This window comes from Eretmochelys imbricata, chromosome 6 (genome assembly GCF_965152235.1).
Source record: "Eretmochelys imbricata isolate rEreImb1 chromosome 6, rEreImb1.hap1, whole genome shotgun sequence".
NCBI lineage: Eukaryota > Metazoa > Chordata > Testudines > Cheloniidae > Eretmochelys > Eretmochelys imbricata.
Window position 1 is genome coordinate 18,825,300 of NC_135577.1, and position 27,225 is coordinate 18,852,524.

At 45.5% G+C, this 27,225-nt stretch overlaps 1 protein-coding gene across 1 annotated transcript in view; it reads right to left on the bottom strand.

Moving 5' to 3' along the window:
• Positions 1-27,225, bottom strand: part of LOC144266499 (NACHT, LRR and PYD domains-containing protein 12-like) — a 171,717-nt gene that overhangs the window by 108,126 nt on the left and 36,366 nt on the right. Inside the window, exon 4 of the mRNA XM_077819933.1 lies at positions 23,691-23,861. Within this exon, the coding sequence (XP_077676059.1) occupies positions 23,691-23,861 (171 nt within the window). The remainder of the gene's footprint in view (positions 1-23,690; positions 23,862-27,225) is intronic.

Here is a 27,225-nt window from a genome sequence, read left to right on the forward strand (position 1 = left end):
AACAAAAACAAATTGTCATCATTTGTAGACTGGACTGATTTGAGAACAGTATTTTCCCAATCATGGGTGGAATGAATCTTGTTATGTGCACCAATATGGAGGTGATGTGTGACTAATCACCTCCATATTGTTGCACAGAACAAAGTTAATGGGGTGGGGCCAAAGGGTTCGGAGTGTAGGAGGGGTCTCAGGGTAGGGCAGAGGGTTGGGGTGTGGGGGGATGAGGGCTCTGGCTGGGGGTGAGGGCTCTGGGGTGAGGGTTCTGGGGTGTGGCTGGGGATGAGGGTTTGGAGTGTGGGAGGGGGCTCAGTGCTTGGCAGAGGTTTGGGTTAGGTCTGCTGCTCAGCAGATTACATCTGCTGCCATACTGTGTAAGAAGAGATGTGGTTTCTTAGGTAGCCATCACCTATTCCATTTAAGGTTTTATAGATGAAAATGGGACCTTTACATTTTGCATAAAATCAGTAGGAAGCCAGTGCAGACATTATAGCACAAGTGTGTTGATGTTCCACTTTATAAATAGGCAAGTACAGTCTACCCTAGCTGAACTTTCTGAATTGTCTTATATGATCCCAAACAGAACACACTGCAGTAATTCAATCTCAAGGTGATAAAGACATCCAGAATTGTGATTAGGTCTGCATCTGAAACAAAAGGTTGGAAGCTTCTTGACATGTGTAGATGGAGGAAAAAAACCCCACACTCTTGACCAAATACAGGGATCATCTTTGACACTGACAAATTAATACAGGGCCATGGGCAAGTTAATTCAGGCCACAGTTAAAACTCCTTAGTGGTATTTAAAATCAGAACTTGGATAAAAGGCAATGTAGGATGTGCCATTCTTATCCACTGGCAGATGGAAAGATAACCCCATGACTGCAAGCTACACTACCCAATTTCTCTGCTCCATCTCTTCTCACCTTTTTTAACTTCCCCTTCTGTGATTTACAAACAATAAAGAGCACTGGGAGCTGGATCTCATACTCTTAAGATTTCCTAGAGGCTGGAAATATTGCAATATATCAAAGAAGTTAAAATGAAGGTAATGAAGAGTGCTAAGGGGAAGCAGTCAGTCTGGTTCAGAGGCCCATAGTGTCGGCTTCTTTTTTAGATCTGTCTTCACAGCTCATGAAACTCTCTAGGTGTGTTTGAAATATGAAAAACAAATCCACTGCCAGCAGCCTTGTTTTCGTTATGAGCAACTTGCCACAACAAACCAGTGTCCGTCAGGCAGGCTGCCCTGGGGCTCAGTCTACAGGTCTTCCCCCAGCCCTCTCCCTACCGGCAGCATGCAGCTCCGGAGAAGGGGTCCCTCTCTCCCAGCTGGCAGCACGGAGCTCTGGGGGAGGCAATGCAAGCAGGTCCCTGGCAGAATTTCCTATCTAGGGCAGAAGCAGGGCCTGAGAGGAGGGGGCTCAGAGAAGGAGTAGGGGAGGGGCAGTGCAAGGGTGTTTGGGTTTGTGTGAGTAGAAAGTTGGCAACCCTATGCAACAGGCAGTCTGAAACATCAGTTTCCATTGGTCCATGCTGAAGCTGCTTCTGTGTCTGCTCCTACTGGCTGGGAGGTCTCTCTGGGCCCAGGCTTTGCTCCTCCCGGGAATTTCATGGAGGATTAAGTTCATGGCATTAAAGGGGCAGTAGAGCTCACAGGGAGCCAGTTGGGGGGCACTGGAACATTGACTAGATGTGGTCATAGTGCCGTAAACCATGGAAGAAGTGGTCAGTTCTTCTTGTATTATCTGGAACGTAGGCATTGTTTTTACATTCAAGTTTAGATGCAGTGAAATAGAGTTATCCTGTCTGGAGAGGAAAAGTGGATTGAACAATATGGCTAGGTCCTCATCTGGGCAGAATGTGTGAAATTTCTGAGTAAACTGGAAATTCCTAATTAAACTATGATTTATTTTTAAAATCAGAATTATACAATGAGAGACTTTAAGCAAGGAAAAAATGACACTCCTATAGCTTGGGATAGTATGATCCTAATCTCAGACACAAAAGAAGACACTGCAGAGGTAGAAACTAATAATAAACTACTGAAAAAAAGCCTAAAAAATGGTGAAACCATGAAAAGGAGAATAAGGCCTGGTCTACAGTACGTGGTTATTTCAGAATTAGCCGAGTTACTTTGAAATAAAACTGATTCCGTCCACACGACCAAACCAGTTTTTTTTTTATTTAAAGGGCTCTTTAATCCGATTTCTGTACTCCACCTCGGCAACTGGAGTAGCGCTAAAATCAAGATCACAGTTCCAGGTTACAGGTACTGTGGTTGCAATTCAACGATATTGGCCTCCAGGAGCTATCCCAGAATGCTCCCTTGTGACTGCTCTGGACAACACTCTGAACTCCCATGCACTAGCCAGGTAGGCAGTAAGAGCCCTGGGAACTTTTGAGTTTCCTCTTTGGTCACCATCAGCACAGTCCACCATACAAGAGACCACACAGTCCCGGATTCGCAGACAAGCTCCAGCATGGTCCGAATGGGAGGTACTGGATCTCACTGCATGTTGGGGAGACGAATCTGTTATGGCAAAACTACGTTCCAAAAAAAGAAATGCAAATACGTACTCTAAAGTCTCCAGAGCCATGACGGAAAGAGGCTACTCTAGGGACAAAGAGCAGTGTTGTACAAAAATCAAGGAGCTCAGGCAAGCGTATCAAAAAGCCAGGGAGACGAACGAGCGCTCTGGGTCACAGCCCCATACATGCCACTTCTACCATGAGCTGCATGTGGTTATGGGGGTTGATGCCACCACTACCCCACCACTATCCATGGACACCTGCAAGGGGGGAGTAGCACGGAGCGAGGAGGATGAGTTTTTGGAGGATGAAGAGGAGGAGGAGGAGGACAGTGCACAGGCAGCAAGTGGGGAATCTGTTTGCCCCCCTAGCCAGGAACTGTTCTTAATGCTGGAGCCAATAGCCTCCCCCCAACTCCCAAGGCATGCTCCTGGACCATGACCCTGGAGAAGGCACTTCTGGTGAATGAGAGCTTGATCGGAGCCAGGTGGTGGGGGGTGGGGAGAAACCCAGCTGTGCTGGGATGTTCGCGTTTAGTTTAAAGGGCTCATCCCTGCTCAGAGCCTCATCAGAGCCACACAGTGTGTGTGTGGGGGGGGGAAGGTGTTGTGTGAAGCAATCATCCCAGAGAGCCCGCAGGCCCTCCTTTTATATGGCAAATCCACCAGGCATTGCTTGCTATGGGAAAGGGGGCCCAGCAGTTTGAAAGCATTGAAATGAATGCGGAAGAAGCAGAACCCTGTGTGCCCCTAGGGCTTACCATGGCTGCCTGCAAGCTGAATTCTGTTTCCTGGCCCCATGTGGTGGCTTACTCACACCAAAGTGGCAGGCACTTCAGTATAAGAGGCAAAATGAGACCTTGTACAGAAAGAACATGTGCTGTGTACTATGAATTTCCTGTTTCACTGAGAAAGAGTGTCCCCTTTGTTCTCTAAAATGTATCTTTTAAAATACTACCCTCCCTTTTTCTCCTCCTGCAGCAGGTGCAAATGTTTCAATGCGGCCCCTATCTACTCCGTCCCAGAGGCTGGTCCAGATTAGAAGGCAGAAAAAACGAACTCAGGATGACATGTTTGCTGAGCTCATGCAGTCCTCCCGCACTGATAGGGCCCAGTTGAATGCGTGGAGGCAAACAATTACGGAGTTGCATAAAGTGTTACATGAATACGAAGAGAGGAGGGACATGCGCGATGAGAGCGGGCAGGATGCTATGGTCAAGCTCATGGGGGAGCAAACTGACATGCTCCGCTGTATGGTGGATCTAATGCGGGAAAGGCAGCAAGACCACAGACTGCCGCTGCAGCCCCAGTATAACCACCCTCCCTCCTCCCCAAGTTCCATAGCCTCCTCACCCAGATGCCCAAGAACATGGCGGGGGTGAGGCTACGGGGACCCACACAGTCAACCCCAGAGGATTGCACAAGCAGCTGAAAGCTGGCATATCCTAAATTTTGATTTGGTTTCTGGACTTGTCCTTCCCTCCTCCTCCTCCTCCTCCCCCATCTAGCTTCTGATTTCTCTCAGTGTTTTGTGCAACAAATAAAAAAGAACTTTTTTTAAACAATTGTGACTTTATTTCCTTTCATATATATAGGGGGCGGGTAACTTTAAGAGAAACAAACACAACTGTCACACCGTCATGAAACTGGCTTTCGAAGCTTCTCTGATGTGCAGCGCACCCTGCTGTGCTCTTCTAATCGCCCTGTTGTCTGGCTGTGGGAAACTGGCCGCCAGGCGAGTTGCCTCAACCTTCCACCCTGCCATAAATATCTCCCTCTTACTCTCACAGATATTGTGGAGCACACAACAAGCAGCAACTACAATTGGAATATTGGTTGTGCAAGTCAGTGCATCATACGTAGCAAACACAGATGCCTACTAGCATGGGAACCACTGCACTTCACTCTCGTGCAGGGAACCAAACATTACTGGTGGCTTTCAGCATCCAATTGCTCCCTCAAGGCATCCTTAATCCTTACAGCCCCGCACTGGGCCCCTCTAATAGCCCTGGTCTCTGGTTGTTCAAATTCAGCCTCCAGGTGTTGAACCTCCGTGGTCCATGCCTGAGTACAGCTTTCACCCTTCCCTTCACAAATGTTATGGAGGGTACAGCACGCGGCTATAACTGTGGGGATGTTGTCATTGTTTGGGAAGCTGGACCTGGCCAGACAGCACCAGAGGTCCTTTAAATGGCCAAAAGCACACTCAACAGTCATTCTGCACTGACTCAGCCTGTTGTTGAACCACTCCTTGCTGCTGTCAAGGCTCCCTGTGTAGGGTTTCATGAGCCACGGCATTAAAGGGTAAGCGGGGTCTCCAAGGATCACAATGGGCATTTCGATTTCCCCTATGGTGATCTTCTAGTTTGGGAAGCAAGTCCTGGCTTGCAGCTTCCTGAACAGGCCTGTGTTCCGAAAGATGCGTGCACCATCTGGACCAGCCTCCATTAATGTCAATGAAATGCCCACATAATCCACAAGTGGCTGGAGAACCATAGAGAAATACCCCATCCAATTTATGAATTCAGAAGCTCGGTGGTCTGGTGCCAGAATTGGAATATGTGTCCCATCTATCACACCTCCACAGTTAGAGAAACCCATTTGTACAAAGCTGGCCACAATGTCATGCCCGTTGTGCAGAGTCACGGTTCTTCTGAGCAGGATGCGATTAATGGCCCTGCAAACTTGCATCAACACAATTCCAACTTTCGACTTTTCCACTCCAAACTGGTTAGTGACCGATTGGTAGCTGTCTGGAGTTGCCAGCTTCCAAACTACAATAGACACCCACTTCTTCACCAGCAGGGCAGCTCTCAGTCTCGTGTCCTTGTGCTGCAGGGTGGGGGCAAACTCAGCACACAGTCCCATGGAAGTGTCATTTCTCATCTGAAAGTTCTGCAGCCACTGCTCGTCATCCCAGACTTGCATGATTCATGATGTGCTGGGGAGACCCATCAGCATATTCCTCCCAAGCTTGGGATCCATTCCCACAGACCGAAAGGGAAAACAGAGCATGCAGTACCAAAACCATTGAAAGATGGCGCCAAATGTGGATGGAAGCACAGGGATTGCTGGGATGCAAAGCGCAGTGGTGTGGCCACATTTGCGGCACTTGCAGTGGCATTGGGAGTGGTGCATTATGGGCAGCTATCCCACCCCCGCCACCTTCCCACAAGCTGCAGTGTCAGAATGGGAAGAGGTGCTCTGTGGGATAGCTGCCCATGATGCACCGCTCCCAATGCCGCTGCAAGTGCTGCAAATGCGGCCACGCCACTGCTCTTGCAGCTGACAGTGTGAACACTTGGCAGCACTTTCCCTGCTGCGGTCTCCAAGAGCTGGTTTAACTCACAGCGCTCTACATCTGCAAGTGTAGCCATGCCATAAATATTAACCAGAAGCGAACTATTGGAAGTCGTTCAGAACAAGCAGATGAACAGTAATTATCTCAACACTGTAAAGCAAATTCTCTGAAGTTGGTTTCACTGGAGTGGGAAAAACTCTGTGGTAGCTGTGTTCTGTATTAAAAAATAGAGAAAATAAAGGCTATGAAGGGAGTGCGTATAAGGGGGAGCTCAGAGATGGAGGAGATTGGAGAAAAGAGAGAGGGAATCAGAGGGGTCCTCTGGGATTCTGTGTAAATCCTTCACCTGTAACTCAAATGATCAGATGGTAATTTATCCCTGGGGTTGAGGGCTGAGGTCCCATATATGGAGAATGAACTTCCCTTGGATTGTTTCCCTTTTAGTCCAAGTGTTATTCGGAGAGTACAGGGTCTTAGGAAACCACTGTCATTTGGGGACAGATTTATATGATATTTTGGTATTTTTTGTTTGGATTTAAATGAAAGGGAATGTAGGAGCAGGGAGGGAAAATAATAAATGGGATAGGTGTGGAAGTCTACAAACTGAAATCATGCCATATCAAGGCCCACCATTTTATACAATTTAATTAGAAATGAGAGAGCCATTTCCCACAACAGAATTCAACACATCAGACAGCCTCTCTGCAGACAATCCTCAATTATAAATTAGAGGAAAAGACTAGCTGGATTGCAATCTTTAGTGAAAAGAAAGGGAAAAAACTAAACAAAAACAACCCCCCACCATCCAAAATTGTGCCGAGATTACCTGTGTCCACATCTTGCAAACTACTGTAATAATCTTTGTCCAAAATATGCCTTGTGAGGTATCATTTGAGAACGCATGATTTGCTGGTCATTATTGTCCTGGTAAAATATGTGTGGCAATATTGTGTGTGAAGTTATAAGATTCCACTGTACAGTGTTACTAACACATGATCCAAACTGAGGTTGGCAAACAGATCAGCCTCAAGCAAAGGAATGTGTGCTCTGCAGAATTTGTATTCAGGAAACAGGCATCAAGCAGGAAGGGGAGATAAAGGAAGATCAAACAGGAGAGGGAAAAGCAGCAGGGCACACCTTCCCCATAGACTTTTTGTCTCCCAAATCCCAACTGGAAATGCTTCTCAAAGTGGGGACAGGACTATTAAAAGGAGTGACAGACACCCCAGGGATACACCTCTCTCTCTGCCCACTGAATTCGTGGCACCAGAAAGACAAAGGGAGCAGCACTGGAATGGTGGAGGGGTTCTGACCTATCAGTTTGGTCAGTCATCTGCTGAAGCATGTTGTGGGAATTTTTGCTTTCAATCTAATGTAGTTTGTTAAGTTGGCATTAGTAAATATTTTATCTTTATTTTTCTTGTAACCATTTTTGCCATTTATGCCTCATTACTTGTACTCACTTTAAATCTTTGTAGTTAATAAACTTGTTTTATTGTTTTATCTAATCCAGTGTGTTTAAATTGTAGTGTTTGAAATAGTAAACTGGCATATTATTTCTATGAAAGAAATGACAGACTTTATATAATTTGTACTCTACAGAAGAGGGCTGGGCAGTATAGAACATACATTTTGTGGGGAAATCTTGGACTGGGTGTGTGTTGGGGTCATCCTGAAATATAACCCAGACTGGTGAGAAGAAGAGGGTAACCCAAGTGTGGCTGGCAGGCTGCAGTTACACACAGACACTCAGGGTGAGGGTTGCATGCTGGCAGGTGGATTGCTAATGGTCCAGGTGGGAGCTACTTCAGCAAGGCAATGTAAGGCTGCTCATAAGTCTGTCTTCTACAATGATATGTCACACGCACACACAGTTTTTAAAATCTTCAGAAAAATAAATTATAATCAGTAGTTCTACCCTTTAAAACAACATTTTGAATGTCAAAGAAATGGGCAGAAATAAAAAAAAATAAAAAAGACCCTACTTCCAGAACATTCTGCTGCAGAAGACTGATTCTCAGGGAGAGTGGGGTTTATGGGCATTAGAGGTAATTTATTTCTGCAGATTCTTTGTCTTTAGCCAAAGAAACAAAAAGAGGAGGGGCCATAATATTCGATAAACTCATGCCCTTTCAGACTGAAAATCAATTGTGGAATAGGAGGAACAGTTTATTTTCTCAAAGGGCGCCATAGCTGGGTTATGAATAACAGTGGGCTCAGTGGAGATTGAAATGTTGACAGCCTGATGACTTATCTGCCAGACATAAAGGAAAGAAACATTTTAACACATTTTTGAAAAAGGTCTGGGCTCAGAAATCCCCAAGCCTGCCTTTCCAGCCACTGCAGCGCTCAGGGATCTCTGTCTCTCAGGGCTCCTTCTCAGGGTCAAGCTCCCCACGGCTTCTCTCATCTTCTGATCACTTTCTTATGGCTTACGTCCCCTACTGGCTATCACACACACAGACACCGCTGCCATCAAACACATCTCATACCCCCTGCATTTGCAACCAGACTTCAGAAAAACTGCTCAAGCTGGATGGTGAAACTTCTCATCTGCCTTTCCATGTGGCCTATTGTTTCTCCTATTACTATATAAAAGGATATTTAATTGGTCCTCCTATTTAGCCTCAATGAAGACTGGTTGGCAGACCCACAAGCTTTAACCTATCCTGTGACTGATGGCAGCCATTAACACCTTCCAGCACAACAACATACTGCCAGTGTTTTAACAGTGTTTCAAGTTCATAGAGAGGCATTTATAACTTTAAATCTAATGATGCCTTTTTGTAGGGAAGTTATTACACTTCCCCATGTATGGAAGGTTTTCTTAGACTGTCAAAAGTGAGTAGATGAAAGAAAATAATATTTGAGGCACCAGCAGCGCACAGCAATCCTAAACTGCTCTTCCATGGCCACAGAAGGATTCTCTCTGTATAGAAGCCACTGATGGCAGCCCTACCCATAGTGGTTCCTTCACCATGCCCCCATCCCCACATGCCAGCACAGGGACAGTGGCCAGGAGGATGGGGTGTAGCTGGAGCATCCCTAAACTCTGGCACTCTCCAGCTTCTGGAGGAGACCCTTTGGGACAGAGGCAGCCAGTGAATAATAGAGCACAAACTGCACCTCTCTGCCTAAAGGCCAGGAATCCAAAGTTCAATCCACACCTGTATTTTACAGACACAAAACATGACTGACCATGTCTGGTCAACAACAAATCTACCCTGTATTCTAAACAAACCCAGCTCTGCACCAGAGCTAAGCAGCTTTATGTTAACTTTCCAGATCTTGGTTTCTCACAGTAGAGTTCCTTCAAATGCCATCACCTGCAGTTAAAGTCTTAAAATGCATAGAAGAGCCATTTTTTTAAGTGTGAAGTTACGTTACAGCCCTGATGCCACCTACCTCTGCAAGTGAGTTAGGAATTTATCTAAGTTGTGTCTCTATTTGAAATTTTTTTACTAGTTGGAAAGCTTACGTAGTGAACAAAAACAAAAACCCCTCACACACAGGTCATCGAGGAATCCATTTTGAAGCACTTGGAGGAAAGGAGGGTGATCAGGAACAGCCAACATGGATTCACCAAGGGAAAGCCATGCATGACCAACCTGATTGCCTTCTCTGATGAGATATCTGGCTCTGTGGATATGGAGAAAGTAGTCGATGTGATATATTTTGACTTTACCAAAGCTTTTGATACGGTCTCCCACAGTATTCTTGCCAGCAAGTTAAAGAATTATGGATGGGATGAATGGACTATAAGGTGGATAGAAAGCTGGCTAGATTGTCGGGCTCAACGGGTAGTTATCAACGGCTCAATGTCTAGTTGGCAGCTGGAATCAAGTGGAGAGATGGTCACACAGCAAAATGGGCTGCCTCCTCTTTCAGGGATCTCAGCCCAACACCAAACTCCCAAAGAGAAACCTGCCACCAGAATAGACTGTAATCCGAGTGCAAGTCAGACAGCAAACTCTCTGGCTGCTTGCATAGTTCCCTCCTTCCCAGGACTGCATATCCACCAAATCTTGCAAAATCCAATAAAACAAACAAAACACGTGTTGCCCCAAGACTAAAATCTTGCTTACATGCTAAAAAAGAACTTGGAAGACTATAACAGAACCGCCTGGCGACACCTGCCCTTACAACGTGTCCAGTGCCTAACACACTGAGACCCTGATCATGGATGGGGCACTTAAACAATACTGTAATACACTAATAATTAAATAACAAAAATCTTGTTTAATTCAGAGTTGCTCGGTGACAGCTTATGCCCTTCTCATACTTCAGAAAACCAGGAAATACAGAGCGAAGGTAAACACAACCTTAACTCTGCCCCCTGGAGCTGGCAATAGCCACTGGGAATTAAGTGCATGCCCTCTAGATTCATTCACTGTGTTAGGTGTAACTGTATTGAATGGCGGAGGAATAAATTGTAGCATCTTGGAAGAGCTGTGATCGTGATACGAGGAGATGTAGGGATTAGTTTGAGGAGTGTCATCGTAGAGCTGTGACGGTGATATGAGGAGATCTGGGTCTGAGTCTCCTCTGTGTGTATTCTCAAAGAAAAGAGCTGCATGTGAACCATGAGGTTCCAGTCGGCATCATTCCAGTTTAGAATTGTGGAGGTTGTGTCAGGAGCAGGGCACGGGGTGCGATGGCTAGTGTCAGTGGTGAGGTGGGATATGAGAGCAGTCTGTGGATTTAAGGATGGGTAGGGGAAAGTAAAGGTTTAGGTGTCAACCTGTGTGCAGGTCTGAAGGGACTGTAAAAGGGTATGAAGTGGCTGTTACATTTTACAGATGTGGCATTCTCTCAGGGGAGTAGGCTCAGTGTTTGAGTGTAGGTCAAGGGCAGGTAGCACCTGTCAATCAAAATGAAAAGGCAGAGTGCAAATGTGTGTGTTATGGGCATTCTAAGACATCACTCAGAGAGGACAGAGTTAAGGTTGTGTGGGCGTTTACCTTAAGTTTTTCTCAGACATTTACAGTTCATTCTCAAATTTCTACTCAAGGTGGGTTTCACACCTCAAAGTTGAAGGCTCAGAGGGGTGGTAATGGCCCATTCATCTCAATGAGATGTTCTCAGCTGAAAGAGAATAACCCATGGAGAAGAAGACAGACTGAAAAAATAGCTCTGAGACATGTGAACTGCTTCATTCATTTCTGTGGGTGTTCCCTTCCCCCCTCAGTGCTGGAAAGTTTCTGATGTGTGTCAAGCACACCTGCCTCAGGAGTGTGTTCTTGGTACATCCTCTGAGCATGCCTGTTCTAAGGATCTTCCAGGATCCTGGCACACATGCAGGGTAAGGAAACGGGCTCAGACACCCCCAACAGGCAAGCCCCCTGGCACCCACCTCATTTGAGGGGGGAAAGGGATGAGGGTCAGATTTCCATGGATGGGCAGCTGCTCCCAGATCCAAGCACACAGAGGAAAGCGGGGGACAGGGAGCTGGTCTGAACATTAACTATAGCAGAGCTGTCGCTTTAATGTAATAAAAAATACAACTACCCTAAACAAAATGTGGAATTTATTCGGCTAGCACCTGAGGTCCAGTGTCTGCACAGGAAGAATAAATTAGTGATCGTTCACTTGGTGACAAGAGAAGCTCATTGGAGACACTTTTGGTTGAAACACTGGAACCCAAACAAGACAGCTCCCCACACACACATGACAGTGGCTGATGAGCATCATTTGGACTATCGAACTGCTGGGCCACACACCATGAGTAAAGGACAAGCACGTGGAGGTTCTGCGGAGCAAATCCATGCTATACCTGGTGGTGAACAGTGAGGTGCAGGGAGCCCCACAGACAGTAAAATTGTGGAAGAGTTTCTGTAAAAGGGCCAAATTTGGTAGCTCAATGGCCAGAGTGTTTGGCTTGCAGTCAGAGTTGGTGAAACAAGATCCCCTCATGCAAATATGTTATAATGCAAGCTAAAATATCCCGCTTTGCACAAACTTAAATCTTTGTTTTTCGTCTTGACTTCAAAGTAGTAACGTCAACAAGCCAACCCTGCAGAAATAAACCTACTGTCGTGTTCTGCTTTTGCCTTAAATTTGACATTGCAAGTAAGTAGGGTGTAGAAAAAAAAAGCAGTTTATAAAAAAAAAATTCTTTAAATCAGCTTTCATTGAAATCAGAGTAGTATATACATTATATAGGTTTATATTTAAAAAGAAAAATGTATTTAAAATTAAATTTGAAATTAAGACATCCCATGCTAAGGCCTAAATTTGCTCTAATCTACATACATCATTTACATTAAATTAAGAAACAAGGTTGAAGCAGTCCGTGTTTGCTGCTGATGTTCTAACAGAAAGTAAAACTACTGAATTTGTGAAAGTTAGTGGCTAAGCATCTGGAAGCCCAGGAAACTCTGCTCTGGCTGGGGCTTGGCTTCAGGCTCCACTCTAGGGAGCCTTGCGAGCCCTCAGAACTGCAATTTGGCAGGGCTTCAGCTCCTGACTCCCTGCCACAGAGCTGGGAGCCTTGAAGCTCTGGTTCAGTCATTGCCTCCAGGGTTTCTAGCCGACTGACGGGGAGCTGGGAGCTTAGAAGACCTGGGAGCCCTGGTTCAGCTGGGAGACACAGTGCTTGGTCCCCCAGGCTTAATTTCTTTAACATATTGTTGAAACAAAATGTTTTGATTATTTAAAAAATGGTTCTTTTTTTTTTCCATTGCAGGGGAAAACTTCAAAATTCCTACTTTTCATTCTGATTTTTTTTTCAGAATGTGCTGCAAAATGGAAACACTGACTTTCAGCCTGGTCTGTGACTTACTTTCATGGTCTGCTTCAGAGAGTTCAAGGAGCGAGTTATTGTTACAAAACACTGGTACCCTAGCCCAGCACAAAAGGATGAGACGAGCCAGAGGGACATGATAATCACTGACTGACCACAGCTCTCAACACTGGGTTCTAAGTACCTCCTCCCCTCCTTGGCACTCACAAAGCTCTGTGGTTTCTCCCACCCGTGACAGATGAAGTAGGAGCAATGAAAACCCAAGTGTCAGTGTTGAGAAACACAAGAAGAAATAAACGTCTGTACAAAGAATTTTTGTATGCCCGCTCCTTAGCCATGAAGAGGCCAAGAGATTCTCCTTCTTCTCTGCCATAGCAATCACTAAGTCACACATCACTGTTAATAACTTTATCAGTCTAGTTGTCTCCTCTCATCTCCAGAGCCCAGCACCTCTCACTGAAAGGAACTGGGCACTCACTTCACAGAGAAGCTCTTCCGCATCCGGGATGGCCGCTGTGGCCATCAGGGATAAAATGACAGCCTCCTTCTCACAATTCTGACTATTCACAAAACAGGAATCACTAGAAAATATCTGATCCTTGACCAATGAGTCTGATTCTAGATCTTTTTGGCTGGTGAAAGATAGTAAAAGCATCCAGGATTGCTACTAGCTAGTATTCACAACATCTGGTTTGGGGAGGGAAATCTATCCCCCAATTTTGAGCATGCAGCACTCTGGCTATACTTAAGAATCCACTGATTGATGCAACTCAACTTAAAATGAACCTCCTGTGCTACTCAATGATCAGATAGAGCCAGGGAGTCTGACAGAGGTCTGCTTCATTCAGTGTAACTGATCAGCATTGCTTAAAGTGAGCCTCTGCAAAACATAACAGCCAGTTCCAACTGGCTCACCGCCTGCTATCATCTGGAGGCCTTGCTTGAGACCTAGGCATGGCTAAAAGTATGAACCATAGTAAGAGCGTGGACCAAAGTAGGCCATGTCAAAATAGTAACACTAGGTATCAGATAATCAAGTAAACCCATTCCTGGTCTGCGGGGATGGTACAAGAACCCAGAGACCCCTTTAAGATAAGGAGAGAATGACAGGATAATGGATGAGAAAGTTTTGTTTGAGCTATCAGGTACAAGGATGGTAACTAAGAACATCTGGAGTGTAATATGCAACTTGTTTGTACCAAGGTATAAAAGGAGAAGTCATAAGAGGGGCAGCTTTGTCTAGGGGACAACATTCTGTTGATTGTCACGGGCATACTTGTGTCAGTATAACTGTAACCACTGAGTCGGGGCTCTGAAACTGCACCTTGTCCATAATGAACCTGACCGAGCTTTCACCAGAGAACCGAGCCCGTGGTCTTTCCCTATGATTAACGCTGAGATCTGCTGAACCAGCAAGGTACAAGCTACGCTGGTGCCGTTAACACTGGAGCTCCACAAATGACACGGGAGCAGCACAGACTCACAGCAGCACAGAACATCATCCTCTGGGCTCCCTTTCTAGCAACCTGATTAGCTGGTGCACAGCACTCTACAACTGAGATCTTTAGGAATCTGGTTTGGAGTCTGGCATCTATGATGAGCTGGTTAGTAGGTTCCCAGCTGATGAATGATTTTTCTGAAGAATCTGTCAGAATGAGAACTACTCCCTCTGAGTCCTTGTTGTCACTATGACTTGAGTAAATCAGATGTTTCTTCTTTTGCCTGAAGTACTTCTTATCCACCGATGCCCAGGCTTTCAAGTCTATAGTTTTCCATAACTCTCATGAGCTGCAAGATCTTTGGTGTGTGAAACATTGTTCTCACATTCCAGTAACCAGCTCTGAAAAGTTTTCTTGCTGTCAACATCCAACTTTACAGGGCCTTGGCTTCCAGAGACTGGCTTTCATCAGGAGCCTTCCTGAAGCACAAAGGGGAAGCAAAAAGAAAAGGAGTACTTGTGGCACCTTAGAGACTAACCAATTTATTTGAGCATGAGCTTTCGTGAGCTACAGCTCACTTCATTGGATGCACGGTATGCATCCGATGAAGTGAGCTGTAGCTCACGAAAGCTCATGCTCAAATAAATTGGTTAGTCTCTAAGGTGCCACAAGTACTCCTTTTCTTTTTGCGAATACAGACTAACACGGCTGTTACTCTGAAAGGGGAAGCAGTGTTCATTTTTATCAGAATGGTAGCCTCGTTCTTTTTCTATAACTGGTGAGGTGTTTTTATGAGACTATGTGTTTAGCCCTGCACTCAACCCTCCACACTTTAACAGGGATTGGGACTGCCAGACACAGGCACAAGATGCAGCAATGCAGAAGTGTATTAGTAACACAAATACGAGTATAGTATAGGTAGACAGCAAATGCCAAGAAGACCGAGACTTAGCTAATGATATTGCACTACTGAGCAACAGCCCTGAAAAGTTAGAAAGTCAGACAACTTGGTGAAAATAGCAGGCAAGCAGGGCTCACAGTTAATTATGCTAAAACAAGCATCCTTGAAACCCAGAGGTCAAGCAGTAACAGCACATTGGAATGCAAAAATATCAGACAAATTCTTCTACTTTCTTATCTCAGCAGCGCCATATTGACCAACCGATACCTAAAGAAGGAAGAGACATTAAGCATAGGAAAGGCATTCACTAAGCTCAGCAATGTATGGAAACCAAAGATATTCAGCACCAGAACAAAACTGAGAATCTTCAATTCGAGCATAATCTTGGTGTTAAGATAAGGCTGCTAGAGCTGGAAAGATACGAAGCTTTGTTCTGAAAACTAGAAGTCTTCAAAAATAAGTGCCTACAAAAGATGGTTGGCATTGGTTGGAAAGATGTCATCACCAACAAAAAGATCTAAGAAATCACCAACGAGCAGCTCATTTCCAACACAATCTGAGGGCACACTGAACATATTTGAGGCATGTACCCCAGATGCCAACACAGACTCCCACATGAAGACATCAAGTAGAAATCAAATTCTATGAGAAAACAAGGGTGCCCAAGAGAAACCTTGAGCAGAAGCCTTAGCAGAGAGGACAGAATAGTCCATCTCAACACCTTAGAGCAAATGGAAGCAGCAGCAGATGACAGAGGGGAATGGAAGAGACTGGTTTACACCCTGTGTGCCAACAATGACACGGGAAGGATGTAATCACATAATGTAGCAACTCCAGCAGTGCCTAGGGCTCATCCAGCAACAGGGACCCATTGTGCTAGGAGCTGTACAGAGTAGTAGCTAGTCCCTCCCCTGAAGGGTTTATGATGTAATTAGACAAGACAGACAAAAGGGAGGGGACAGGAACAGAACACACAAGCAGAACAAACAGTGCAATAGTGACCTTTTGTTTGTTATTTTGCTGTGGTGGGAAGGTGGGTGAGTCTTTGCATTTGGGTTTTGCATAATTCTTTGGGTGGGAGTTGCTAGGTGGGGATTAGCTAAATGGAAGGAGATAGGAATGGAGGGGGACAAAGAAGGGAGGGGAGAAGGAAGGAAAGAGGGGAGCATGGAAAGAGGCTGAGATGCACCAACTGTGAGGGGAGGGGAAAGGACAGGGTGGCAACAAACAGCCAATCAGCACAAGGAAGAGAATGTCGAGTGACAACTTGTAGCAGGCGGTCGGATGACATCAGTGTTCATTGGTCTCTGCTGAGGCTGCTTCTCTGTCTGCTCCTGCTGGCTGGGAGTCATCTCTGGTCCTGGGCTTGGTTCTGGAGTTTCATGGACGATTAAGACGATAGCATTAAACTGGCATCAGAAGCTGACTGGCAGCCAATGGAGGGATTGGAGCACTGACCTGATGTGGTCATAGTGGCATAAATCACAGAAGAGGTGGAGAGTTCTCTTCTATCAGCTGGAACATATGCAGCGTTCGATTGAGTGTTAAGTGCAGTGAATTACAGTGATCTAGTCTGGAGATGAGAAGAAGATTGAAATATTTGGCTAAGTCCTTGTCTGGATGGAAAGTGTGAAGTTTCTGAGTAAACTGGTGATTCCTATTCAAACTCTGTCACAGGTCGTACCTCTACGTAACTCCTGTGAGGTGAGTGTGGGTGCCTCTCTCATCCCTAAGGTCCCTTTCTGGCTGGAGGTGTGACTATAGCGCTGGTTTGGAGTGCAGGGTGCTGTCTCCTGGCGGTCAGTCTTTGGGAGGCGTTTTTTCCTCCTTTAAGGCATGGCCACAGTCCGAGACAGAAAAAAGCAAAGAAAATAATCTTGCACCCAAAAACCAGTCTGGGCTCACCCTGCTTTTCCTCATAAGTTAATAGGTAAATAGTCTCTGAGAAGGGGGCTGGGTTCCTAACACCCTGAGTGTCTGAGAGATCCAGGCTGAGCGCCCGGACGCTAATGAAAAGCAAAGCAGAGTAAAGATGGTTCCTCTGCCTCTCCAGAGGGCTCAGGCAGCACAGTCTCTTCTGCAGGTTTCCTGTGGAGCAGGGGAGTGCTAGTGTCAAGGTTCCTCCCCAACTCTGAGCTCTAGGGTACAGATGTGGGGACCTGCATGAAAAACCTCCTAAGCTTATCTTTACCAGCTTAGGTCAAAACTTCCCCAAGGTACAAAATATTCCACCCGTCGTCCTTGGATTGGCCGCTACCACCACCAAACTAATACTGGTTACTGGGGAAGAGCTGTTTGGACGCATCTTTCCCCCCAAAATACTTCCCAAAACCCTGCACCCCACTTCCTGGACAAGGTTTGGTAAAAAGCCTCACCAATTTGCCTAGGTGACTACAGACCCAGACCCTTGGATCTGAGAACAATGAAAAAGCATTCAGTTTTCTTACAAGAAGACTTTTAATAAAAATAGAAGTAAATAGAAATAAAGAAATTCCCTCTGTAAAATCAGGATGGTAGATATCTTACAGGGTAATTAGATTCAAAAACATAGAGAACCCCTCTAGGCAAAACCTTAAGTTACAAAAAAGATACACAGACAGAAATAGTTATTCTATTCAGCACAGCTATTTTCTCAGCCATTTAAAGAAATCATAATCTAACACGTACCTAGCTAGATTACTTACTAAAAGTTCTAAGACTCCATTCCTAGTCTATCCCCAGCAGAAACCAGCATATAGACAGACACACAGACCCTTTGTTTCTCTCCCTCCTCCCAGCTTTTGAAAGTATCTTGTCTCCTCATTGGTCATTTTGGTCAGGTGCCAGCGAGGTTACCTTTAGCTTCTTAACCCTTTACAGGTGAGAGGAGCTTTCCCCTGGCCAGGAGGGATTTCAAAGGGGTTTACCCTTCCCTTTATATTTATGACAGCTAGTTTTGCTTCCCTCTGAAGGTCAGCATGCACTGGGCTTGGATCCTCCCTTTAAAGGAGCCACCCTTCTCAAGGTGCAATAGGTGTCACAGGTGTGCCACGTTGGGGCTGAATGATTCCAAAGGAGCTCTTTAATCCCTTCCTGACTAGGGTGGGAATCTGTCCCAGCATATGTCCCACCCCTCAAGATGGAATTCAGGATCCCCCAATCCAATCCAATTTCCCCACCAGTCCCAGTCAGGGCTGACTCAGCCCTCTGGAGCCCCAGGGTAAAGCAAGCTTGTTGAAGAGGTAGAGGTAGAGCACTCTCAGTGAAGAAGGGACCTTTGGAGATTGTAGCTGCAAAGCTGAAATAAGTTTCCACTGAGCATCAGCACTGAGATTTTTCAAATGCTTATAACTTTGAAAATTGGGGCAGATTTTCATAAGAACAGAAATAGGCACACCCCTGGCACAAATGCTTCCCCCTGCCAAATTTGAAGTTCCTGCTCTAAAGCATGGGGATGATAGAGTTTCTCACTGAAAAGTTCACCAGAATTACTTGGGGTAAACAATGTGTTTCCCTAGCTATGGATGAAAATGGATGAACCATTCAGGCTGAAATTTCACAAAAATATCCAGCTTGAAGGAGACACCCAGCATGGAAAATTTAAGTCAATATGGTTAAGGTTAGCAAAGTTATAAGCAACAGAAAACAGGATCTACTGATGGAAGTGTCCGGCTATCATAACAGGAGATAGCACTTCCAGCTTCACTTCAAATATATGTACTCTACAAAGCAAAACATAGCTTTTGACATTCGCAAATATAAAACCGATCGAAGGCATGAACATTCCATTGTATATTCTAGTACACGTTGGATAGTGCATTCGTAGCTCTTGTAATGTAGTATTTAAAAGAAGAGAAAGATACACTATGATAGAAGAAGAAAAGATAAAAAGCTGTCTGGTGAATTCTAGTCCTGGGTGACATTTTCAGTGCTTTCTAACTTGTCAGTAACCATGCTGTGCGATCTTGGGTGCATATTTTTTAAGCACAACTTCTGTGTGAGGTGAACGTTCTGCGACATTAATTGTTTCCCAGAAGGAGTGTATGTATGCCTCCTTTTCATCTTGTACTGCTTTGTCCCTTATTAATAAACTAAGTTAAGGTGGGTTATTTGGTCTCTTAAATACTTTTAATATTGAACCGCAAGTGTTGCCAAGCAATTGGCTAGACCTCAGTGAATAGTGTTAGGCTGACACAAGTCACTCTCCCTGTGGGGGAGATAAGTACCACATTCAGGTGGCAGCAGTTCTTTTTTTAAGCAACAGTGGCTGATGTGAGCCCCTTTCTCTGATGCTCCACCAAGTCAATTGGTTTCCCATTCCCTTCCAGATTAAATTCAAAGTCCTCATGCTAATTGTCAAGGCCCTAAATAGGTTATGATCTAACGTGTACACTAGAGAACTCCACATTGCAACTTGCATCAGTGTGACTGAACTGGAAGCTGCCATGATGCAGTGCATCCACACCAGCCATTCTATCTTGGGAGCACACAATGCACTATGTTCCCTAAGAGTGCACTCTGTAAATGTTGCAGGGCCTGTGGGTTGTTGCATCTACCCTGCATTTCCTCGCGCTGCTTCCTGGAGCAGCTGCATAATGTCTATGGCTTATAGGGTCTGTGTGCACACAGTCACTCTTTGCTCTGCTGTATTGCCAGCTTTAAATGGTTGTGTCCTGCACAAAGATCTGCATATGTGTTGTGAGCAGCAACACCCTGCATTTGCAGATGCCATGACTGAAGATCAGCAGCTCCTACTGCCACTCCTCCCACCCCTATACAGGTTCTGGGCCTGGAGGCCCAGAGTGGATCATGAAAGAGCACCAGCAGCTTTGGGTGTCAGTGCTCATGGTGGTGAGGAGGTGGATTTTTTTCTTTTAATTCATTTCTTCAGTCATGTTTGTTAGTTTAAATTTTATTATTTTTTCAGTTGTTTTGTTTAGTAGCTAAACTCAGTTTCTCTCTATCCCATTTTCCTATAGGAGCTAGAGATGTGAGTGCTCTGGGCCCAAAGGAAGGATATTCCTGGGGGTCCTCCACGCAGCCCAGAGAATGCTCACCAAAGTTCTTCCCCACCTGCTATAGTGGAGTCCCTTGGGGCTGGAAGGATGGGAGCAATCAATGGGTGATGGAGAACCATGGAAAAGAGGATTTAGTTGGGGTGGGAGAGTGCAGAGGGTAGGGTTCATCCTGGTGTTAATTTGTTAACTAATTACCCTGCTCTGTGTTCTCTTTAGCACATCTCAGGAGTGTGGAAATTGCTGTGGATGCTGTCAACAGGCAGCCATTGTGCATTGTGGGATGTTTGTGTTCATGCACATAAACCAGGGGTTAGTCAGCATTGCCATGGTGTAGCATTTTATGTTTTTGCACAAGAATTCCCAATGCACCAGTCACTTTTTTTTACATTGACTCGTGTGTTCTCTCATTGGGACTCCCTTGGGACTGTCACTTGATGTGCTGAGACACCGCTGAGCCTAAGCCTTCTGCCCACACGGTTACCCCTTAACTCTGTCTTCCTTAGCTAGACCCTCCAGGCTTCCTCCAGCACTTCCTCCAGGCTTCCTCCAGATGAAGAGATAGGGGCCACGCCCCTCTACAGAATGCAGACCCTGAGTTCAGCTCAGCTCTGGGCAGACTCAGTTACTGGGATTTGCCTCAGCACCCCAGGGCACAGCCTTTCTGGGAGTCTGAACCCTAGATAAATTCATCTTACACTTATAAAGTTTATACAATATAAGTTAGAGTCATAGAATCATAGACTTTAAGGTCAGAAGGGACCATAATGATCATCTAGTCTGACCTCCTGCACAGTGCAGACCGTAGAATCGCATCCTCCCGCTCCTGGAATAAACCCCTAACCTATGTCTGAGCTACTGAAGTCCTCAAATCATGGTTTAAAGGCTTCAAGGTGCAGAGAATCCTCTAGCAAGTGACCCGTGCCCCAGGCTGCAGAGGAAGGCAAAAAAACCCCAGGGCCTCTGCCAATCTGCCCTGGAGGAAAATTCCTTCCTGACCCCAAATATGGCCGTCATAAGTTCATATTATTTGCCCTCTTTCTCAAAGAGAGATATGTACAGACTGTTTCCCCACCACCACCCCACAGGTAACAATTGCTTACACTGGGTTTATTAATAAACAAAAGTGATTTTATTAAGTAAAAAATTTAGGATTTAAGTGATCATAAGAGGTAACAGACAGAACAAAGTAAGTTACTAAGCAAAATAAAACAAACACGCTAGGCTGAGCTTAATACACTAAGAAACTGGTTACATGTAATATCTCATCCTCAAAGGTGTTCCAATAAGCTTCTTTCACAGACTAGATTCATTTCTAGTCCGGGTCCAATCCTTCCCCCTGTTCAGTCTCTGTTAGTTCCAGCAGACCTCTTGGGTGGTAAGGAGGGATTTCCTCATGACTGGCCTCATATAGCTTTTGCAGAAGGTGGGAATCCTTAGTCCTCTTGTTTAAACTTTTTTTTATGCCTCATGGGAAAATATAGAATCCAAGATGGATTCCAGCATCAGGTGACACAGACACATGTCTTCACAGGGACCCCCATCACCTCTCCTTCTCATAGGCATTCCACAGACTTACAGGAAAACAAATCCATTCAATTGCTTAAGAGTCATCAAGTTCTTGAAGTACCATTAATAGCCCTCCATAAGCATAATTACATTAGTAACATATTTCTAACTTCAGACATAGAAATGATACTTGCATACAAATAGGATGAACACTTTCAGTAGATTATAACCTCTCCAGTGATATCTTACATGACTTATTTTGCATAAAGCATAGTCCAGTTATGTCATATTCATAAGCATATTTCCATAAAGAATATGGAGTGCAACGTAACAACGTGTTTGAAGTTATAATCCTCTAACATGGTATTTTTTGTTAATTGTGTCTTTGTAAATTTGAGAGGGGCCAGACCAAGCAGAGACCAACAAGCCTTCCCTCGGCTGCTCTGGGGCTGGCATACAGCAGGGATATGCGTGGCACAGCTTGCTGAAAAATGGAAACAATTCTTGTTGGAATATTTCGCTTAACAAGTCATCCATTTTTTAACCAAAATTATGAATTTTTGCAACTAACTCCAGTGAGTGGCTTCACAGGTGACAGAATCAGGTTCATAGAGTTTAAGGACACAAGAGATCATTAGCTCATATAGTCTGCCCTCCTGCACATCACAGGCTGTTACATTTCCCCTAAAGACACCTGTGTTGAGCCCAGTGATTCTGAGTTATCAAAGCACTTGTGGAAGGATGGGCAGGGGCAGTGTGGAACATCACTGGGAGAAGACTCATTGCACGACTGCAGCTGCTTTGCCAGTGCTTGTGCTGAAACAGTGCAGAGGGATGTGGTCGTGGAAAGTATGTCATTGTATTTCCTCTGAGTGGGTTAAACACCAAAGGTGATGTACGCACGTTTCTGTGCGACTCTGAAGAGCTGTGCTGTTGCTTCCAAGGCCAACAGCCTGTAGCAGACAGTCTCAACAGTGCTCCACAGGGTCAATCTCACTGGAGATGCCCAGGTTCAGATTCTTGGGCATTGGAGAAGAGTGTTATCAAAAGCCAGAACTCAGCTGCAGAAGGCCTTCTGAGAGGGGATCAGAGGGAGCCCTGGCCTGGCCATGGTCCGAGCAAAATGCTAGATCACCTATGTAAAGCCTTTGCCAGGAAGAACACCAGGGTCAGCATGAGGTGGAGTTGGTGTAATAAGAGGAAAGACAAAGAATAAGGGAAAATAACATTGGGTTTTTGTGACACAGAGAACCTTTGCCAAAGGGTCCTCTGCTCTTTGCAAGCAGCTCTCACCTCAGAATGGAAAAACTCAATACACCAAACACGTCTTATAGGATATTTATTCATCAAGTATAACGTGTAATATATCTACAAAAAGCTGTGCTGTCTACCCTTGCCACATCCCAGAACATTCAATGGAAAAGCATCAAAGACCATGGCAAATGATCAAAACCACTTGGAGGTGAAAAGGAACATCACAGCAGGGCGGGCATTTCCCTGCTATGAATATAGCAAATGATGGTTTTCAGGAAAACAGAGTGTAGGAAAAGACACACCATATTTAGTAAAGAAAGCCTTGAGGAGTTCAGGGACCTGTCCTGAATATTCGGATCCTGGTTCTTATAAAACCAGCTAGTTCTACAACTGACTGAACTTTGTGGGAAAAACCTAGTTCATTAGATAGGAAAGGTAACTACTGGCAAAGGTAAACCCAGGTTTCCACTTTAGGATCTTGTTTTGCATTACAACCAGTTGTTCCCATCACCTTCTCTCTTTCTTGGATAAATCTTTATTCTTTCTTAAATAAATCTACTTTTGTTTTTATTTTAAGTGTTCGCAAGTGCTGTGTGGACTACAGGAGCAGTGATTGAAGGAAACTCTGATAAACTGGGGGACACTACATCTTTGCATGTAAAGATTCTGGTACTTCTGTGAGTAGCCAGAGTCAGGGGCCGGATATCACAGGAGAATGAATCAGCGATTCAGTGATTAGGGTGCCTCTCTTGTCAGCCTGGAAGGCAAAGCTGGGGCTGGCATAAGCCCAGAGGAGAGTGCTTGAGTGAGTGAAAGGCTGTTGGTGCCGGGGAGCTGACACCTAGCTACTACTAGTAAGACCCCCTCTTGCTGTAGGCAGTGGGGTAATGAGGTGACAGTCCCCAAGAAACAACAGAGAGTAAAAGAGAGGGAAAAAATCTCCTCCCCTCCACCATCTTCACTGTGTCAAGCACTTTACCCAGAGGACACCTGTAAATACACAGAGGAGGCCAAATGTTACTTACTCCAGCGTCTGCAGTTTGCAGTTCGGGTGTTTCAGTCCCTCACACAGCAGCCGCACTCCAGCATCTCCCAGTTTATTATCAGGCAGTTTCAGCTCTGTCAGGCTCTGGCTGGTTTTGAGAATAGCGGTGAGAGCCCCGCAGTCAGCGTCTGTGAGATGACAACCCCCCAAGCTGCAGGAGAGAGAAACACAGAGAAGGGGGATCACAGTGTGAAGGGGGCTCGTCACAGCTGTTCTGACAGGCGGCCCCGCCCACCAGCCCCTCTCCCTGACCAATCCACGTGAAGAATGAAGTAGAAACCCTGCTCCACCGCCTGTCACAACCCCACCCTATGCCAATGAGGAACCAGTGTGGGGTGTAATTTCCTGCCTAAGCCCCACCCCTTGCACATGACTCTTGACCAATCAGAACTGTCAATGACTCAGACACCCCCTATCCTTAAACCTCTGCCATTGACCAATAAGATTTAAGGTTCTGGGTAAGGTGTCCTCATAAGCACCGCCCCTCACTCTTTCCACTAACCAACCAGAAATTAAGGGGCAGCTGTCTGGCCACCCTAACTCCCACCTACCCAGCTCTCAGCCAATCAGATTGGACTCAGCACTGATCAGCCCCACGATGGTGCAACCCAATCAGAGCAGGCTCCTCCCTGTTCACTGGGGCCAGGCTCAGAGCAGGAGGAGCTGGGAGATCCTGGCCCTCCATGACCCCAGCACTGGCTCTGTTGCTCCCCTGCAGGACACAGACGTCTCCTGTCTCTGCCCCCAGCTCTGAGCCTCAGGCCTGGGGGGGGGGGAGGCAGCTGCGAGGCCCAGCACTGGCAGCATCACACCCACCTTCCTCTGAGACCAGGGATAAAAGGCTGGGGGGATTGGAAGACAAAGAGGAGACCAGCCCCACAACCAGGGGGATCCCCAAAGTTTGGGGAAGAAGAGCCCCTGAGAGGAGGGTGACCATGTGACCCTGTTGGCAGGGCCTGTTCCAGAAACAATGGTGAGGTTATTACAATAGAAATTTTCCACTGGATTCTGTGTCCCTCCCTGCAGAATCTGGGTTCCTGGCAGAGCTGCCAGCCACCGGAGTGTGGAACTATGGCAGCAGCCTGGCTATGACCATGTGCATCTCAATGACCAGCCCCCAGCATGGCTGTCACATACTGCCACTCCTCCCTCCCTCCAGGGCTCACAGGGAACCCTCTGCACCCCCGACAGCTGCCAAATCTTGCACACATGTAGAGACACCCCACCCATCGCAACTGTCACCTGCATGGCCTCCTCCATCACTACAGTTGCCTTCAAAATATGGTCGCTCCGCCAAAAGGGGAGGGAAGTCCTAATGTTTGATAGAGAAAAAGAGCCCTGACTTTGTATTAGGGAGAGAAGCCCCCACTCCCTGTGGGACCCCCAAGTTCAGTCATCATGGTAGAGCCATGTGGGAAAGTATGGAGATAAGCCCTAGCTTGGGGAGGTGGGGAGAGGGTGTTCCTGATGAAGCAACAGAGACAAGCTCCACAAAATTTAAAGGTAAGAAAGGAGGGAAGGCAAATGAGAAGCTGAGGAGAAAAAGGTGCCAAACTGGGGAGAGGACACATGACTCTTAAAGAAGGACCCAACTGAGATAAAAAAAGAGAGACACCCCCATATGAGGAGTGGTGTTGGGGGTAAGCTTTGGGAAGGACGTAGCTGTGCCAACAGTAATAGAGTTTGTTCTTTGCCCTGGGTGCTGATTAGAGTCCATTCTGGAGGCAGAGTTTCTCTTTGGGAATTTGGTGCTGGGCTCAGATCTCTGGAAGAGGAGCCTCTGCTGTTGACCCTCTCATTCCAAAACAGGTGAATAAATGTAAATATGACAAGTTTCACTTAGAGTTTACCCAGACTCCCTGTCACTGGTTTCTCCTCTGATCTGCAATGTGCTGGACACCTGCCACCACTGGGCTGAGGGTAACGATGGTGTCAGAACAGGACACTGGTGCTAGAAGAAGGAGCAACACTACACACAGACAGTCCCTGCCCTGAGGATCCTACAATATAAATAGACCAGACAGGTAAAAGGTAGGGAAAGGAAATATTATTATTGTCATTTTTCAAATGGAGAATTGAGACCCATAAGAGATTGAATGACTTGCCCAAGGTCACACAGAGTGTCTTGAGTTCAATCCAGCAATTGAATGACACGGCCATCCTTTCTCTTGCCTAGAGCTGTCCTTAGCCCCTCATGTTTCTCAGTATCAGAAGGGCCCCCATTTTTTTAACCAACATGACCTCTTTTCCCTCCCTGTTTTTCTCATGGCTGAGGCTGAGGTAAGAGCTACTTACCAATCAGGTACTGAACATAAGGGCCTGACCTACTGATGAGGCTTCTCACTGTGATACCTATTGTGATTTGCTAAAGTGTGTTGGAAGAATTCAAAAAGATCTAACTACTGATCAGACCAGACCCAAGCAAACATTTGAAGAGCTGTTGGAAGGGAAAACAAAAATTCAAATGGGTTTCTTAGAACTGAGGGACCTCTAGTGTGTGTGAGTATGGGGGTCGAGGGAGGGGGAAGGTTGGACTGACTCAGATGTTTTTGAAATGTCAGGTGCCATTACCAGTATTTAAAAAATTTGCCATACATTTCATATCAAAATTACAAGAGCATTCATTGTTTTCATCTGGAATTTGGTAATAGGACGGCTTGCTAATATGTCATATTGTGATGTATGGTAAAGAGATGGCTGCATTAAGAGCTCCATGATTAAGTTTACTTGCAGATTTACACTTGGAGCAGGACTGAAAACTCTTTATTTTCACTAGATTACCAGCCCAGCCATAAAACAATGTTTAATTTTCACCAGAAGTGGAAGAAATCTTCTAAATATGATTGATAATGCAGCTATTTACTCAAAATAGTACTGTTTTTGAAAGTTTGGGAAATACTTAGACCCAGGTGATATACTGTATGCATTTTCCCATACTTTTTTTTCCTTTTGTTAAAGCAAAAGTCTGTAATCATACAACAATGTGAGCTTGTACCATATAATGCAAAAAAAATGTCATCATTTGTAGATGGTACTGATGTGAGAACAGTTTTCTTTCTGCAATTTTTATGAAGCTATGCAAACAAGAAGACACCTACCCCCATTTATAAAACGTTTTTGTTATTATATCTTCAGCTCTGTGGCCATCAGGGATAACATGAACCCCTCCTTCTCAGAATTCTGTCCCTTTGCAAAAGAGGTTTCCTAGAAACACAAGAAGAAATGGAAGCCTCCACTTACAACTCTGATCCTTAATCTTCTATGCTGATGAAGGAGGGTAAGAGCACTTAGAACACCTACAAACAACTACTGTCACCACTGTTCCCTCTAATTTTCCCCACTCATATGTGGAATGAATCTTGTTATGTACACCAATATAGAGGAGATGTGTGATAAATCACCTCCATATTGGTGAACATAAAATTAATGGTGTGGGGCTGAGGGGTGCAGAGTATGTGTGGGAGGCTCAGGGTAGGGCAGAGGGTTGGGTTGTGGGGGGATGAGGAATCTGGCTG